Source organism: Rhinichthys klamathensis, unplaced genomic scaffold (genome assembly GCF_029890125.1).
Source record: "Rhinichthys klamathensis goyatoka isolate OS25496 unplaced genomic scaffold, OSU_Roscu_1.1 h1tg000297l_1, whole genome shotgun sequence".
In the NCBI taxonomy this organism is placed as follows: Eukaryota; Metazoa; Chordata; class Actinopteri; order Cypriniformes; family Leuciscidae; genus Rhinichthys; species Rhinichthys klamathensis.
This window is the reverse complement of record NW_026606816.1, coordinates 486,016-503,650: the sequence shown is the minus strand read 5'-3', so window position 1 is coordinate 503,650 and position 17,635 is coordinate 486,016. Positions and strand designations below refer to the sequence as shown.

The following is a 17,635-nucleotide window of genomic DNA, read 5'->3' as shown; positions in this document are numbered from 1 at the left end:
TACAGTGTCCTTGTTACATATGTGACATGTACTTTCCATAGTAATAACAGTAGATTATGCATAATTACATGCAACTAACCCTCAACCAAACCCTAATCCTCCCCTAACCCTATAGTAAATACATGTTGTTAATTAATATTAGTCAGTACTTATATATAATTACACTGTAACAATGACACTTTAAAATAATGTATAACCGAATAACTTTTATATTGTTAATAATGTTTCAAGATGACTGATGCGACTTCTGTTTACTTGATTATCGTACATCATTTTATAGGAAAATCATGAGTCTGAAATATTCAATAAAAAAGAGTCAGCGTCAATAAAAAAACTGAGCAGTTTTTTCTCACTATGTATCAAATATGACAAAAACACACATTTTACTTTAGATTTTGTCTGAAGGATCAATGAACTGTTTCATTTTTTTTAAATATATATTTTCTTACTATTATTTTATATGTCAGGCTTTACGGGGTTCAAATTAATTCCATCATTATGATGATTATTGCCTCTGTGGTTCAGGTGTTTGTGGTGGCTATGAAGATAAAGCAGGAGTGTGAGTCTGGGCCGGCGCGTGCCGCTCCTCAGGGTGAGGATGAGGATGATCAAGGAGATGTTCTTCCTCCAGACAGCCTGATGACCCTCGTCCAGCCGGAGCTGCCGTCTCTGAGCCGTCTGTGGTTGTCGGTGCTGAGAGATTACGCTCTGCTCACTCTCCCTGCGGAGTTCTCCAGTCAGCTGCCGCCCGAAGGTACACTCACCAGCTCACTCAATACCCCGATCTAATTCAAGAGCTCAAACACCTGCTCACTCAATACCTCGATCTAATTCAAGAGCTCAAACACCAGCTCACTCAATACCCCGATCTAATTTAAGAGCTCAAACACCAGCTCACTCAATACCCCGATCTAATTCAAGAGCTCAAACACCAGCTCACTCAATACCCCGATCTAATTCAAGAGCTCAAACACCAGCTCACTCAATACCCCGATCTAATTTAAGAGCTCAAACACCAGCTCACTCAATACCTTGATCTAATTCAAGAGCTCAAACACCAGCTCACTCAATACCCCGATCTAATTCAAGAGCTCAAACACCAGCTCACTCAATACCTTGATCTAATTCAAGAGCTCAAACACCAGCTCACTCAATACCCCGATCTAATTCAAGAGCTCTAACACCAGCTCACTCAATACCTTGATCTAATTCAAGAGCTCTAACACCAGCTCACTCAATACCCCGATCTAATTCAAGAGCTCTAACACCAGCTCACTCAATACCTTGATCTAATTCAAGAGCTCAAACACCAGCTCACTCAATACCCCGATCTAATTCAAGAGCTCTAACACCAGCTCACTCAATACCCCGATCTAATTCAAGAGCTCTAACACCAGCTCACTCAATACCCCGATCTAATTCAAGAGCTCTAACACCAGCTCACTCAATACCCCGATCTAATTCAAGAGCTCAAACACCAGCTCACTCAATACCCCGATCTAATTCAAGAGCTCAAACACCTGCTCACTCAATACCTCGATCTAATTCAAGAGCTCAAACACCAGCTCACTCAATACCCCGATCTAATTCAAGAGCTCAAACACCAGCTCACTCAATACCTTGACCTAATTCAAGAGCTCTAACACCAGCTCACTCAATACCCCGATCTAATTCAAGAGCTCAAACACCTGCTCACTCAATACCTCGATCTAATTCAAGAGCTCAAACACCAGCTCACTCAATACCCCGATCTAATTTAAGAGCTCAAACACCAGCTCACTCAATACCCCGATCTAATTCAAGAGCTCAAACACCAGCTCACTCAATACCCCGATCTAATTCAAGAGCTCAAACACCAGCTCACTCAATACCCCGATCTAATTTAAGAGCTCAAACACCAGCTCACTCAATACCTTGATCTAATTCAAGAGCTCAAACACCAGCTCACTCAATACCCCGATCTAATTCAAGAGCTCAAACACCAGCTCACTCAATACCTTGATCTAATTCAAGAGCTCAAACACCAGCTCACTCAATACCCCGATCTAATTCAAGAGCTCTAACACCAGCTCACTCAATACCTTGATCTAATTCAAGAGCTCTAACACCAGCTCACTCAATACCCCGATCTAATTCAAGAGCTCTAACACCAGCTCACTCAATACCCCGATCTAATTCAAGAGCTCTAACACCAGCTCACTCAATACCTTGATCTAATTCAAGAGCTCTAACACCAGCTCACTCAATACCTTGATCTAATTCAAGAGCTCTAACACCAGCTCACTCAATACCTTGATCTAATTCAAGAGCTCAAACACCAGCTCACTCAATACCCCGATCTAATTCAAGAGCTCTAACACCAGCTCACTCAATACCCCGATCTAATTCAAGAGCTCTAACACCAGCTCACTCAATACCCCGATCTAATTCAAGAGCTCTAACACCAGCTCACTCAATACCCCGATCTAATTCAAGAGCTCAAACACCAGCTCACTCAATACCCCGATCTAATTCAAGAGCTCAAACACCTGCTCACTCAATACCTCGATCTAATTCAAGAGCTCAAACACCAGCTCACTCAATACCCCGATCTAATTCAAGAGCTCAAACACCAGCTCACTCAATACCTTGATCTAATTCAAGAGCTCAAACACCAGCTCACTCAATACCCCGATCTAATTCAAGAGCTCAAACACCAGCTCACTCAATACCCCGATCTAATTCAAGAGCTCTAACACCAGCTCACTCAATACCCCGATCTAATTCAAGAGCTCAAACACCAGCTCACTCAATACCCCGATCTAATTCAAGAGCTCTAACACCAGCTCACTCAATACCTTGATCTAATTCAAGAGCTCAAACACCAGCTCACTCAATACCCCGATCTAATTCAAGAGCTAAAACACCAGCTCACTCAATACCTTGATCTAATTCAAGAGCTCAAACACCAGCTCACTCAATACCCCGATCTAATTCAAGAGCTCAAACACCAGCTCACTCAATACCCCGATCTAATTCAAGAGCTCAAACACCAGCTCACTCAATACCTTGATCTAATTCAAGAGCTAAAACACCAGCTCACTCAATACCTTGATCTAATTCAAGAGCTCAAACACCAGCTCACTCAATACCTCGATCTAATTCATGAGCTTTAGCACCAGCTCACTCAATACCTTGATCTAATTCAAGAGCTCAAACACCAGCTCACTCAATACCCCGATCTAATTCAAGAGCTAAAACACCAGCTCACTCAATACCTTGATCTAATTCAAGAGCTCAAACACCAGCTCACTCAATACCCCGATCTAATTCAAGAGCTCAAACACCAGCTCACTCAATACCTTGATCTAATTCAAGAGCTAAAACACCAGCTCACTCAATACCTTGATCTAATTCAAGAGCTCAAACACCAGCTCACTCAATACCCCGATCTAATTCAAGAGCTCAAGCACCAGCTCACTCAATACCCCGATCTAATTCAAGAGCTCAAACACCAGCTCACTCAATACCTTGATCTAATTCAAGAGCTCAAACACCAGCTCACTCAATACCCCGATCTAATTCAAGAGCTCAAACACCAGCTCACTCAATACTTTGATCTAATTCAAGAGCTCTAACACCAGTTCACTCAATACCCCGATCTAATTCAAGAGCTCAAACACCAGCTCACTCAATACCCCGATCTAATTCAAGAGCTCAAACACCAGCTCACTCAATACCCCGATCTAATTCAAGAGCTCAAACACCAGCTCACTCAATACTTTGATCTAATTCTAGAGCTCAAACACCAGCTCACTCAATACCCCGATCTAATTCAAGAGCTCAAACACCAGCTCACTCAATACTTTGATCTAATTCAAGAGCTCTAACACCAGTTCACTCAATACCCCGATCTAATTCAAGAGCTCAAACACCAGCTCACTCAATACCTTGATCTAATTCAAGAGCTCTAACACCAGCTCACTCAATACCCCGATCTAATTCAAGAGCTCAAACACCAGCTCACTCAATACTTTGATCTAATTCAAGAGCTCTAACACCAGTTCACTCAATACCTCGATCTAATTCAAGAGCTCTAACACCAGCTCACTCAATACCCCGATCTAATTCAAGAGCTCAAACACCAGTTCACTCAATACCTCGATCTAATTCAAGAGCTCAAACACCAGTTCACTCAATACCTCGATCTAATTCAAGAGCTCTAACACCAGCTCACTCAATACCTTGATCTAATTCAAGAGCTCTAACACCAGCTCACTCAATACCTCAATCTAATTCAAGAGCTCAAGCACCAGCTCATTCATTACCCCGATCTAATTCAAGAGCTCTAACACCAGCTCACTCAATACCTCAATCTAATTCAAGAGCTCTAACACCAGCTCACTCAATACCTCAATCTAATTCAAGAGCTCAAACACCAGCTCACTCATTACCCCGATCTAATTCAAGAGCTCTAACACCAGCTCACTCAATACCTTGATCTAATTCAAGAGCTCTAACACCAGCTCACTCAATACCCCGATCTAATTCATGAGCTCAAACACCTGGGGCCTCATTTATAAACGTTGCGTACGCACAAAAGAAGGCGTACGCCGCTCTCTACGCAATAATTGGTATTTATAAAAAGCAAACTTGACGGTAAAATGTGCGGTCCTTCACGCAAGCTCTGACCCAGGCGTACGCACAAAAACGGGTGAAATGAGAAATGGCGACACCGTCGGCAGATGGAAGAAACACGTGAAAGTGTGTGAAACTGTAGACCGTTGTGTAAAATAAATGGCAATACTGCCTCTCATAAATAACACGAAGACGTCACAAAGCAAGTATTACAATTAACAGCCTACACGAACACCCGTTTGATCGATCTGCAACAGAAATGCAAATTAACACATATTTGCAAAAAGAAAAGTGAAATGTTCTGCAATAATATTGGCATGTTATACAATTCATCCTCATAAATAAGATGGTAAACAGAACGAAATAATGTACAAAACTGATATTCTCGCCAATGTGTCCGTCTGGCGGAGCAGATATAGCTAGATAGTCAGTCAGATAGATAGATAATTAGGGAGAGATAGATAGATAAATAGATAGATGTATTATTTGTCCACTGGGGAAAGTTGTTTTCATAGTAAAAATGTCTTTATCAGCTACGGAATCATGGTATTCATGCAGGTATTTCATGCATATGCCTTTAGTTTGTTTTATTTTTGATAAAATAACGTATGACGTATGTCTCAACCATTCAGAAAGCTGCAAGAAATTACATTTGCGCTGAACTATTTCCCATTTCCAAGTAGATTATAACCGACATCTGTAGCTTGTCATTTCTTTTTTATTTCGGCCACAGTCCGAGGTTGTGAGGCCACAGCATACGGCGTCTGCAACCTTTTGCCACTCAAGTGCCTTTTTGGCATTAGTAGGCTAATGCCCACACTGTGCCCTCCAAACAACATTTTTTCTCCTCTTTTCCACCTCGCCAACGATAACTTCTACTTCACATTGAATGAAGTAACGTTTTTTTGATTTCCTCTCTATGTTTGCCATGATTTCGCAATCGATGAATATTAACTTGTGGGCGTTTCACGGACTATTTATGGGCAACTATGGGCGTGACATGAAGCCGCAAAAGCTGCGCTACATTTAGAATTCATTGTGATTTATTAAGGGGAAAATGCGTAGGATGTGCGTGCGCACGGTTTTATAAATCCGAATATTTCTGTGCGTACGCATGTCCTATGTTTCATCCGTACGCCACTTCTGACGCAAATCCTACGCAAAGTTTTATAAATGAGGCCCCAGCTCACTCAATACCTTGATCTAATTCAAGAGCTCAAACACCAGCTCGCTCAATACCCCGATCTAATTCAAGAGCTCAAACACCAGCTCACTCAATACCTTGATCTAATTCAAGAGCTCTAACACCAGCTCACTCAATACCTTGATCTAATTCAAGAGCTCTAACACCAGCTCACTCAATACCTCAATCTAATTCAAGAGCTCAAGCACCAGCTCACTCAATACCCCGATCTAATTCAAGAGCTCTAACACCAGCTCACTCAATACCTTGATCTAATTCAAGAGCTCTAACACCAGCTCACTCAATACCTCAATCTAATTCAAGAGCTCAAGCACCAGCTCACTCAATACCCCGATCTAATTCAAGAGCTCTAACACCAGCTCACTCAATACCTTGATCTAATTCAAGAGCTCTAACACCAGCTCACTCAATACCTTGATCTAATTCAAGAGCTCTAACACCAGCTCACTCAATACCTCAATCTAATTCAAGAGCTCAAGCACCAGCTCACTCAATACCCCGATCTAATTCAAGAGCTCTAACACCAGCTCACTCAATACCTCAATCTAATTCAAGAGCTCTAACACCAGCTCACTCATTACCTCAATCTAATTCAAGAGCTCTAACACCAGCTCACTCATTACCTCAATCTAATTCAAGAGCTCTAACACCAGCTCACTCAATACCTCAATCTAATTCAAGAGCTCAAGCACCAGCTCACTCAATACCCCGATCTAATTATAGAGCTCTAACACCAGCTCACTCAATACCTTGATCTAATTCAAGAGCTCTAACACCAGCTCACTCAATACCTTGATCTAATTCAAGAGCTCTAACACCAGCTCACTCAATACCTCAATCTAATTCAAGAGCTCAAGCACCAGCTCACTCAATACCCCGATCTAATTCAAGAGCTCTAACACCAGCTCACTCAATACCTTGATCTAATTCAAGAGCTCAAACACCAGCTCACTCAATACTCCGATCTAATTCAAGAGCTCAAGCACCAGCTCACTCAATACCCCGATCTAATTCAAGAGCTCTAACACCAGCTCACTCAATACCTTGATCTAATTCAAGAGCTCTAACACCAGCTCACTCAATACCCCGATCTAATTCAAGAGCTCAAACACCAGCTCACTCAATACCCCGATCTAATTCAAGAGCTCAAACACCAGCTCACTCAATACCTCGATCTAATTCAAGAGCTCTAACACCAGCTCACTCAATACCTTGATCTAATTCAAGAGATCTAACACCAGCTCACTCAATACCTCAATCTAATTCAAGAGCTCAAGCACCAGCTCACTCAATACCCCGATCTAATTCAAGAGCTCTAACACCAGCTCACTCAATACCTTGATCTAATTCAAGAGCTCAAACACCAGCTCACTCAATACCTTGATCTAATTCAAGAGCTCAAACACCAGCTCACTAAATCCCTATTCTAATTCAAGAGCTCTAACACCAGCTCACTCAATACCTCAATCTAATTCAAGAGCTCAAACACCAGCTCACTCATTACCCCGATCTAATTCAAGAGCTCTAACACCAGCTCACTCAATACCTTGATCTAATTCAAGAGCTCAAACACCAGCTCACTCAATACCTTGATCTAATTCAAGAGCTCTAACACCAGCTCACTCAATACCCCGATCTAATTCAAGAGCTCTAACACCAGCTCACTCAATACCCCGATCTAATTCAAGAGCTCAAACACCAGCTCACTCAATACCTTGATCTAATTCAAGAGCTCAAACACCAGCTCACTCAATACCTTGATCTAATTCAAGAGCTCAAACACCAGCTCACTCAATACCCCGATCTAATTCAAGAGCTCAAACACCAGCTCACTCAATACCCCGATCTAATTCAAGAGCTCAAACACCAGCTCACTCAATACCCCGATCTAATTCAAGAGCTCAAACACCAGCTCACTCAATACTCCGATCTAATTCAAGAGCTCAAACACCAGCTCACTCAATACCTTGATCTAATTCAAGAGCTCAAACACCAGCTCACTCAATACCCCGATCTAATTCAAGAGCTCAAACACCAGCTCACTCAATACCCCGATCTAATTCAAGAGCTCAAACACCAGCTCACTCAATACCCCGATCTAATTCAAGAGCTCAAACACCAGCTCACTCAATACCTTGATCTAATTCAAGAGCTCTAACACCAGCTCACTCAATACCTTGATCTAATTCAAGAGCTCAAACACCAGCTCACTCAATACCTTGATCTAATTCAAGAGCTCAAACACCAGCTCACTCAATAGGCTATATGCACGCATAAGTTCCGCATTTGACGCAAGGATGCTCGTCAGTTTCCGGTTGGGGAGATTAAAGCGGAGGAAAACCGAGGAAAACGGGATTATGGCAGAGTCTTCAAAATTTACTGTCCTCCCGTCTTTGAAACGAAACTTTCATACGTTTAGATGTAATTTTATATATAGTTATGTTTATTTAATATAATTTTAAAAAGAAGCATAAACACAACGAGGTGTGTCTGTTTTGTCAGTTTTTGTGACTAACGCTTCTTTAGTATAACCATGGAGTATACAATTCAATATAAATTCTCGGTATTGCATTGGACTCTATGATCGGCGGAAGTTATCGAGCATCCTTGACCTTCACCGGAAATACCGCCGTGCATAGAGCCCATACCCCGATCTAATTCAAGAGCTCAAACACCAGCTCACTCAATACCCCGATCTAATTCAAGAGCTCAAACACCAGCTCACTCAATACCCCGATCTAATTCAAGAGCTCAAACACCAGCTCACTCAATACCTTGATCTAATTCAAGAGCTAAAACACCAGCTCACTCAATACCTTGATCTAATTCAAGAGCTCTAACACCAGCTCACTCAATACCTTGATCTAATTCAAGAGCTCAAACACCAGCTCACTCAATACCTTGATCTAATTCAAGAGCTCTAACACCAGCTCACTCAATACCTTGATCTAATTCAAGAGCTCTAACACCAGCTCACTCAATACCCCGATCTAATTCAAGAGCTCAAACACCAGCTCACTCAATACCTTGACCTAATTCAAGAGCTCTAACACCAGCTCACTCAATACCCCGATCTAATTCAAGAGCTCAAACACCAGCTCACTCAATACCCCGATCTAATTCAAGAGCTCAAACACCAGCTCACTCAATACCCCGATCTAATTCAAGAGCTCAAACACAAGCTCACTCAATACCTTGATCTAATTCAAGAGCTCTAACACCAGCTCACTCAATACCTTGATCTAATTCAAGAGCTCAAACACCAGCTCACTCAATACCCCGATCTAATTCAAGAGCTCTAACACCAGCTCACTCAATACCTTGATCTAATTCAAGAGCTCTAACACCAGCTCACTCAATACCCCGATCTAATTCAAGAGCTCAAACACCAGCTCACTCAATACCCCGATCTAATTCAAGAGCTCAAACACAAGCTCACTCAATACCTTGATCTAATTCAAGAGCTCTAACACCAGCTCACTCAATACCTTGATCTAATTCAAAAGCTCTAACATCAGCTCACTCAATACCTTGATCTAATTCAAGAGCTCTAACACCAGCTCACTCAATACCTTGATCTAATTCAAGAGCTCTAACACCAGCTCACTCAATACCCCGATCTAATTCATGAGCTTTAGCACCAGCTCACTCAATACCTTGATCTAATTCAAGAGGTCTAACACCAGCTCACTCAATACCCCGATCTAATTCAAGAGTTTTAACACCAGCTCACTCAATACCTTGATCTAATTCAAGAGCTCAAACACCAGCTCACTCTATACCTTGATCTAATTCAAGAGCTCTAACACCAGCTCACTCAATACCCCGATCTAATTCAAGAGCTTTAGCACCAGCTCACTCAATACCTCGATCTAATTCAAGAGCTCTAACACCAGCTCACTCAATACCTTGATCTAATTCAAGAGCTCTAACACCAGCTCACTCAATACCCCGATCTAATTCAAGAGCTCAAACACCAGCTCACTCAATACCTTGACCTAATTCAAGAGCTCTAACACCAGCTCACTCAATACCCCGATCTAATTCAAGAGCTCAAACACCAGCTCACTCAATACCCCGATCTAATTCAAGAGCTCAAACACAAGCTCACTCAATACCTTGATCTAATTCAAGAGCTCTAACACCAGCTCACTCAATACCTTGATCTAATTCAAGAGCTCAAACACCAGCTCACTCAATACCCCGATCTAATTCAAGAGCTCTAACACCAGCTCACTCAATACCTTGATCTAATTCAAGAGCTCTAACACCAGCTCACTCAATACCCCGATCTAATTCAAGAGCTCAAACACCAGCTCACTCAATACCCCGATCTAATTCAAGAGCTCAAACACAAGCTCACTCAATACCTTGATCTAATTCAAGAGCTCTAACACCAGCTCACTCAATACCTTGATCTAATTCAAGAGCTCTAACATCAGCTCACTCAATACCTTGATCTAATTCAAGAGCTCTAACACCAGCTCACTCAATACCTTGATCTAATTCAAGAGCTCTAACATCAGCTCACTCAATACCTTGATCTAATTCAAGAGCTCTAACACCAGCTCACTCAATACCTTGATCTAATTCAAGAGCTCTAACACCAGCTCACTCAATACCCCGATCTAATTCATGAGCTTTAACACCAGCTCACTCAATACCTTGATCTAATTCAAGAGCTCTAACACCAGCTCACTCAATACCCCGATCTAATTCAAGAGTTTTAACACCAGCTCACTCAATACCTTGATCTAATTCAAGAGCTCTAACACCAGCTCACTCAATACCCCGATCTAATTCAAGAGCTTTAGCACCAGCTCACTCAATACCTCGATCTAATTCAAGAGCTCTAACACCAGCTCACTCAATACCCGATCTAATTCAAGAGCTTTAACACCAGCTCACTCAATACCTTGATCTAATTCAAGAGCTCAAACACCTGCTCACTCAATACCTCGATCTAATTCAAGAGCTCAAACACCAGCTCACTCAATACCCCGATCTAATTCAAGAGCTCAAACACCAGCTCACTCAATACCCCGATCTAATTCAAGAGCTCAAACACCAGCTCACTCAATACCCCGATCTAATTCAAGAGCTCAAACACCAGCTCACTCAATACCTTGATCTAATTCAAGAGCTCTAACACCAGCTCACTCAATACCCCGATCTAATTCAAGAGCTTTAACACCAGCTCACTCAATACCCCGATCTAATTCAAGAGCTTTAACACCAGCTCACTCAATACCCCGATCTAATTCAAGAGCTCAAACACCAGCTCACTCAATACCTTGATCTAATTCAAGAGCTCTAACACCAGCTCACTCAATACCCCGATCTAATTCAAGAGCTTTAACACCAGCTCACTTAATACCTTGATCTAATTCAAGCGCTCAAACACCAGCTCACTCAATACCTCGATCTAATTCAAGAGCTCAAACACCAGCTCACTCAATACCTTGATCTAATTCAAGAGCTTTAACACCAGCTCACTCAATACCCCGATCTAATTCAAGAGCTTTAACACCAGCTCACTCAATACCCCGATCTAATTCAAGAGCTTTAACACAGCTCACTCAATACCCCGATCTAATTCAAGAGCTTTAACACCAGCTCACTCAATACCCCGATCTAATTCAAGAGCTTTAACACCAGCTCACTCAATACCTTGATCTAATTCAAGAGCTCAAACACCAGCTCACTCAATACCCCGATCTAATTCAAGAGCTCTAACACCAGCTCACTCAATACCCCGATCTAATTCAAGAGCTTTAACACCAGCTCACTCAATACCTTGATCTAATTCAAGAGCTCAAACACCAGCTCACTCAATACCCCAATCTAATTCAAGAGCTTTAACACCAGCTCACTCAATACCTTGATCTAATTCAAGAGCTCAAACACCAGCTCACTCAATACCTTGATCTAATTCAAGAGCTTAAACACCAGCTCACTCAATACCTCGATCTAATTCAAGAGCTCAAGCACCAGCTCACTCAATACCTTGATCTAATTCAAGAGCTCAAACACCAGCTCACTCAATACCCCGATCTAATTCAAGAGCTCAAACACCAGCTCACTCAATACCCCGATCTAATTCAAGAGCTCTAACACCAGCTCACTCAATACCCCGATCTAATTCAAGAGCTCTAACACCAGCTCACTCAATACCTTGATCTAATTCAAGAGCTCTAACACCAGCTCACTCAATACCCCGATCTAATTCAAGAGCTCTAACACCAGCTCACTCAATACCTTGATCTAATTCAAGAGCTCTAACACCAGCTCACTCAATACCCCGATCTAATTCAAGAGCTCAAGCACCAGCTCACTCAATACCTTGATCTAATTCAAGAGCTCAAACACCAGTTCACTCAATACCCCGATCTAATTCAAGAGCTCTAACACCAGCTCACTCAATACCTTGATCTAATTCAAGAGCTCAAACACCAGCTCACTCAATACCTCGATCTAATTCAAGAGCTTAAACACCAGCTCACTCAATACCTCGATCTAATTCAAGAGCTCAAGCACCAGCTCACTCAATACCCCGATCTAATTCAAGAGCTCAAACACCAGCTCACTCAATACCCCGATCTAATTCAAGAGCTCAAACACCAGCTCACTCAATACCCCGATCTAATTCAAGAGCTTAAACACCAGCTCACTCAATACCTCGATCTAATTCAAGAGCTCAAGCACCAGCTCACTCAATACCCCGATCTAATTCAAGAGCTCAAACACCAGCTCACTCAATACCCCGATCTAATTCAAGAGCTCTAACACCAGCTCACTCAATACCCCGATCTAATTCAAGAGCTCTAACACCAGCTCACTCAATACCTTGATCTAATTCAAGAGCTCTAACACCAGCTCACTCAATACCCCGATCTAATTCAAGAGCTCAAGCACCAGCTCACTCAATACCTTGATCTAATTCAAGAGCTCAAACACCAGCTCACTCAATACCCCGATCTAATTCAAGAGCTCTAACACCAGCTCACTCAATACCTTGATCTAATTCAAGAGCTCAAACACCAGCTCACTCAATACCTCGATCTAATTCAAGAGCTCAAGCACCAGCTCACTCAATACCCCGATCTAATTCAAGAGCTCAAACACCAGCTCACTCAATACCCCGATCTAATTCAAGAGCTCTAACACCAGCTCACTCAATACCCCGATCTAATTCAAGAGCTCAAGCACCAGCTCACTCAATACCTTGATCTAATTCAAGAGCTCAAACACCAGTTCACTCAATACCCCGATCTAATTCAAGAGCTCTAACACCAGCTCACTCAATACCTTGATCTAATTCAAGAGCTCAAACACCAGCTCACTCAATACCTCGATCTAATTCAAGAGCTTAAACACCAGCTCACTCAATACCTCGATCTAATTCAAGAGCTCAAGCACCAGCTCACTCAATACCCCGATCTAATTCAAGAGCTCAAACACCAGCTCACTCAATACCCCGATCTAATTCAAGAGCTCAAACACCAGCTCACTCAATACCCCGATCTAATTCAAGAGCTTAAACACCAGCTCACTCAATACCTCGATCTAATTCAAGAGCTCAAGCACCAGCTCACTCAATACCCCGATCTAATTCAAGAGCTCAAACACCAGCTCACTCAATACCCCGATCTAATTCAAGAGCTCTAACACCAGCTCACTCAATACCCCGATCTAATTCAAGAGCTCTAACACCAGCTCACTCAATACCTTGATCTAATTCAAGAGCTCTAACACCAGCTCACTCAATACCCCGATCTAATTCAAGAGCTCAAGCACCAGCTCACTCAATACCTTGATCTAATTCAAGAGCTCAAACACCAGCTCACTCAATACCCCGATCTAATTCAAGAGCTCAAACACCAGCTCACTCAATACCCCGATCTAATTCAAGAGCTCTAACACCAGCTCACTCAATACCCCGATCTAATTCAAGAGCTCTAACACCAGCTCACTCAATACCTTGATCTAATTCAAGAGCTCTAACACCAGCTCACTCAATACCCCGATCTAATTCAAGAGCTTAAACACCAGCTCACTCAATACCCCGATCTAATTCAAGAGCTCAAACACCAGCTCACTCAATACCTCGATCTAATTAAGGGCTCTCATTTATAAAACTGTGCGTAGGATCCTTACTAAAACTGTACGTGCGCCGAAAGCCAAAAATGGCGTACGGCAAAAATATATTCAGACATATAAAACAATGCGTACGTCAGAGCTTGCGCGGAATTCAGTTTATAATCCCAGTCAGCGTAAGATTGTTCACATGCGTCTCCTCCCCGAAATAACAATATATGATTACAACGCCTCGTTTTACTATGCATATCCTCATCTGCATATCATTTGCATATGATTATTCATCCACGTGATAACATGTTTAACGGTACAAGATATTAGGAAAATATGAGATACGCATGTGCGTCACATTACATTAATAAAATGATTTAGTAGTCTATCATTGCCTTGTTTTTGATTAAATAAATCAAATAGTGTAAAATACATTTCAGAGTAAGTTTTTTTTTTTCAATCTTTTCCACTGGCCAAATAGTATTTTAATTGATTTATATTTTTAATGGAAACATAGACCTTATTGTGCATTATTTGCACAAAACTATTTTATCAGACAATCTGCTATTATCATGATCAGCAATTATCTCTGTAGTTAAAACATTAAAACACAGCATGCCAGAGGAAAAGTGTTCAAAAGCATCGCATCCACAACAAATATTGCTATTTATTAAATATAAAAAATGTTGTAACTTCTCAGTAATGATTTTGTGTACTTAAGTGTTAACTCCATTAGAGAATGGTATATTTAATCTAAATGTTTATATCAGAAGTAAAACATAGTTTAAATCATTCTTTTATTTATTTAAAGTGTAATGGTGAACATGCATAGTATTTATGATTAGGACTCATAATGAAGATTTACGGTTTCCTTCATCTGCTGTTAGATAGGATATATATGCGTCAGTTTCACTAAACGGCCCAACGCGCTCGCCGGCACGGACATTTAAGAAGGAATGGATATTTGCTACAAGTGATAGGTTTGGTGAGTGAAATTATATTTGTATAATTTTCTTTAGATTTTCTGTCTTAAAGACATTAACTCCAGCTCACCATCGGTGTCGCCAAACTGCTCCGTCTCCAAAACGTTTGTATGCATGTGCTTGCAGGTGCAGGTTAACATTTTGCCTATTATATTGCGCGATGGGGCCTGTACAACAAGCAATCGAAGGCATTTAGTGAGCTGATGTTTTGAGTGAACTCTATTGAACGTGTTAAATAACACTCTTACTCTTTCCTTCCCTTTTAAAGTCACCATGAAATCAAAATGGAGACACACACACACACACACACACACACACACACACACACACACACACACAAGCTCTTGCATTTAAAGAGACACAAAAACGACGCATTTCGATTTGTTCACCTTCAAAAAGTGACAACTTTAACATGCTATATAAAAATATCTGTGGGGTATTTTGAGCTAAAGCTTCACACACACACTCTGGGGACATCAGAGATGTATTTTACATGAGTGAAAAGGGCATTATAGGACCCCTTAAACTCTTTATTGTCATCCTTTATTGTTGTACTTGCTCAGTGTAAGCCTGTGATAACACTGATGTCTGGTTGACCAGGAGGGGCGTTTTACACTCCTGAGACGATAGACACGGCCAGGCTTCACTACCGTAGCTCGTGGGCCTCTGTCCTGCACGCCGAGGCTCTGTGGCTCAGCAGCACCGGCTTCGGCACCTGCACCGTCTCCGGCACGGCTGAGGACTGCACCGAGAGCAAGAGCGCTTCCACCACGGCACCCGGCGGAAGCACTGATGATCTGGTGAAGGACCGATTGCACCTCCTCCTGGGTAAATGATCCGCAAGTGCATGTGGATGTGTCACATTTGCTCCCCCAGTGTGTAAAGTGCCGTTTTGTCCCGTTGTTCCAGGCATCAGCATTGAGTTCCTGTGCTTCCCTCGGGCCGAGGAGCCCATAGAGGACGTGATGTCGTGTCTGCACGCGCTCTGCACGCTGATGGACTCGCCCAGCGCTCGCACACACATCGCAGAGGACCAGGTCAGCATCGCCTCATGTGTTTTACTTCAGACAGTGGGAAACAGGGTTCAGTACCGCTTGAATTTAAACAATTCCGATTTATATTCTACTTATGGATTCCTGATTTCCATTCCAATACGGTTAAAAAAAATTGGATATCGTTCTTATTTAGTCTTATTGCAAAACGTTTAATTTTAGCTGAATACCATAGAAAAACAACTAGCCTAACTAATATAAATTGCAAGCATTATTAAAGACTAGTAAACACTCAGGAATTACAAAAGAAACTAGGAACTGGGGTCCTAGAACTTTGGTCCTAGAACTGGGGTCCTGAAACTGGGGTCCTGAAACTGGGGTCCTGAAACTTGGGTCCTAAAACTGGGGTCCTAGAACTGGGGTCCTGAAACTGGGGTCCTAGAACTGGGGTCCTTAAACTGGGGTCCTAGAACTGGGGTCCTGAAACTGGGGTCCTAGAACTGGGGTCCTGAAACTGGGGTCCTGAAACTTGGGTCCTAAAACTGGGGTCCTAGAACTGGGGTCCTGAAACTGGGGTCCTAGAACTGGGGTCCTTAAACTGGGGTCCTAGAACTGGGGTCCTGAAACTGGGGTCCTGAAACTGGGGTCCTTAAACTGGGGTCCTTAAACTGGGGTCCTAGAACTGGGGTCCTGAAACTGGGGTCCTAGAACTGGGGTCCTGAAACTGGGGTCCTAGTACTGGGGTCCTAGAACTGGGGTCATAGAACTGGGGTCCTGGAACTGGGGTCCTGGAACTGGGGTCCTAGAACTGGAGTCCTGGAACTGGGGTCCTTAAACTGGGGTCCTGAAAGTAGGGTCCTGAAACTGGGGTCCTGGAACTGGGGTCCTGAAACTGGGGTCCTAGAACTGGGGTCCTAGAATTGGGGTCCTGAAACTAGGGTCCTGGAACTGGGGTCCTGAAACGGGTCCTGGAACTGGGGTCCTGGAACTGGGGTCCTGAAACTGGGGTCCTAGAACTGAGGTCCTAGAACTGGGGTCCTGGAACTGGGGTCCTAGAACTGGGGTCCTAGAACTGGGGTCCTGGAACTGGGGTCCTAGAACTGGGGTCCTGAAACTGGGGTCCTGGAACTGGGGTCCTGAAACTGGGGTCCTGGAACTGGGGTCCTAGAACTGAGGTCCTTAAACTGGGGTCCTGGAACTGGGGTCCTTAAACTGGGGTCCTTAAACTGGGGTCCTGGAACTGGGGTCCTAGAACTGAGGTCCTTAAACTGGGGTCCTGGAACTGGGGTCCTGAAACTGTGGTCCTTAAACTGTGGTCCTGAAACTGGGGTCCTGAAACTGGGGTCCTGGAACTGGGGTCCTGGAACTGGGGTCCTAGAACTGGGGTCCTGAAACTGGGGTCCTAGAACTGGGGTCCTTAAACTGGGGTCCTGGAACTGGGGTCCTGGAACTGGGGTCCTAGAACTGGGGTCCTTAAACTGGGGTCCTGGAACTGGGGTCCTGGAACTGGGGTCCTAGAACTGGGGTCCTGGAACTGGGGTCCTAGAACTGAGGTCCTTAAACTGGGGTCCTAGAACTGGGGTCCTGAAAGTGGGGTCCTGGAACTGGGGTCCTAGAACTGGGGTCCTAGAACTGGGGTCCTAGAACTGAGGTCCTAGAACTGAGGTCCTTAAACTGGGGTCCTAGAACTGGGGTCCTGGAACTGTAGCCTCCGGTTGTGCAGGAACATACTACTGGACTTCACAGATTCT

The 17,635-nt window shown here is 43.0% G+C and overlaps 1 protein-coding gene across 1 annotated transcript in view; it reads left to right on the top strand.

Annotated features, from left to right (window-relative positions):
* The window catches only part of heatr5b (HEAT repeat containing 5B), a 68,955-nt gene that overhangs the window by 39,188 nt on the left and 12,132 nt on the right, over nt 1–17,635 (top strand). Inside the window, exons 27-29 of the mRNA XM_056270139.1 lie at nt 526–754; nt 15,493–15,720; nt 15,802–15,929. Coding sequence (XP_056126114.1) covers nt 526–754; nt 15,493–15,720; nt 15,802–15,929 — 585 coding nt within the window. The remainder of the gene's footprint in view (nt 1–525; nt 755–15,492; nt 15,721–15,801; nt 15,930–17,635) is intronic.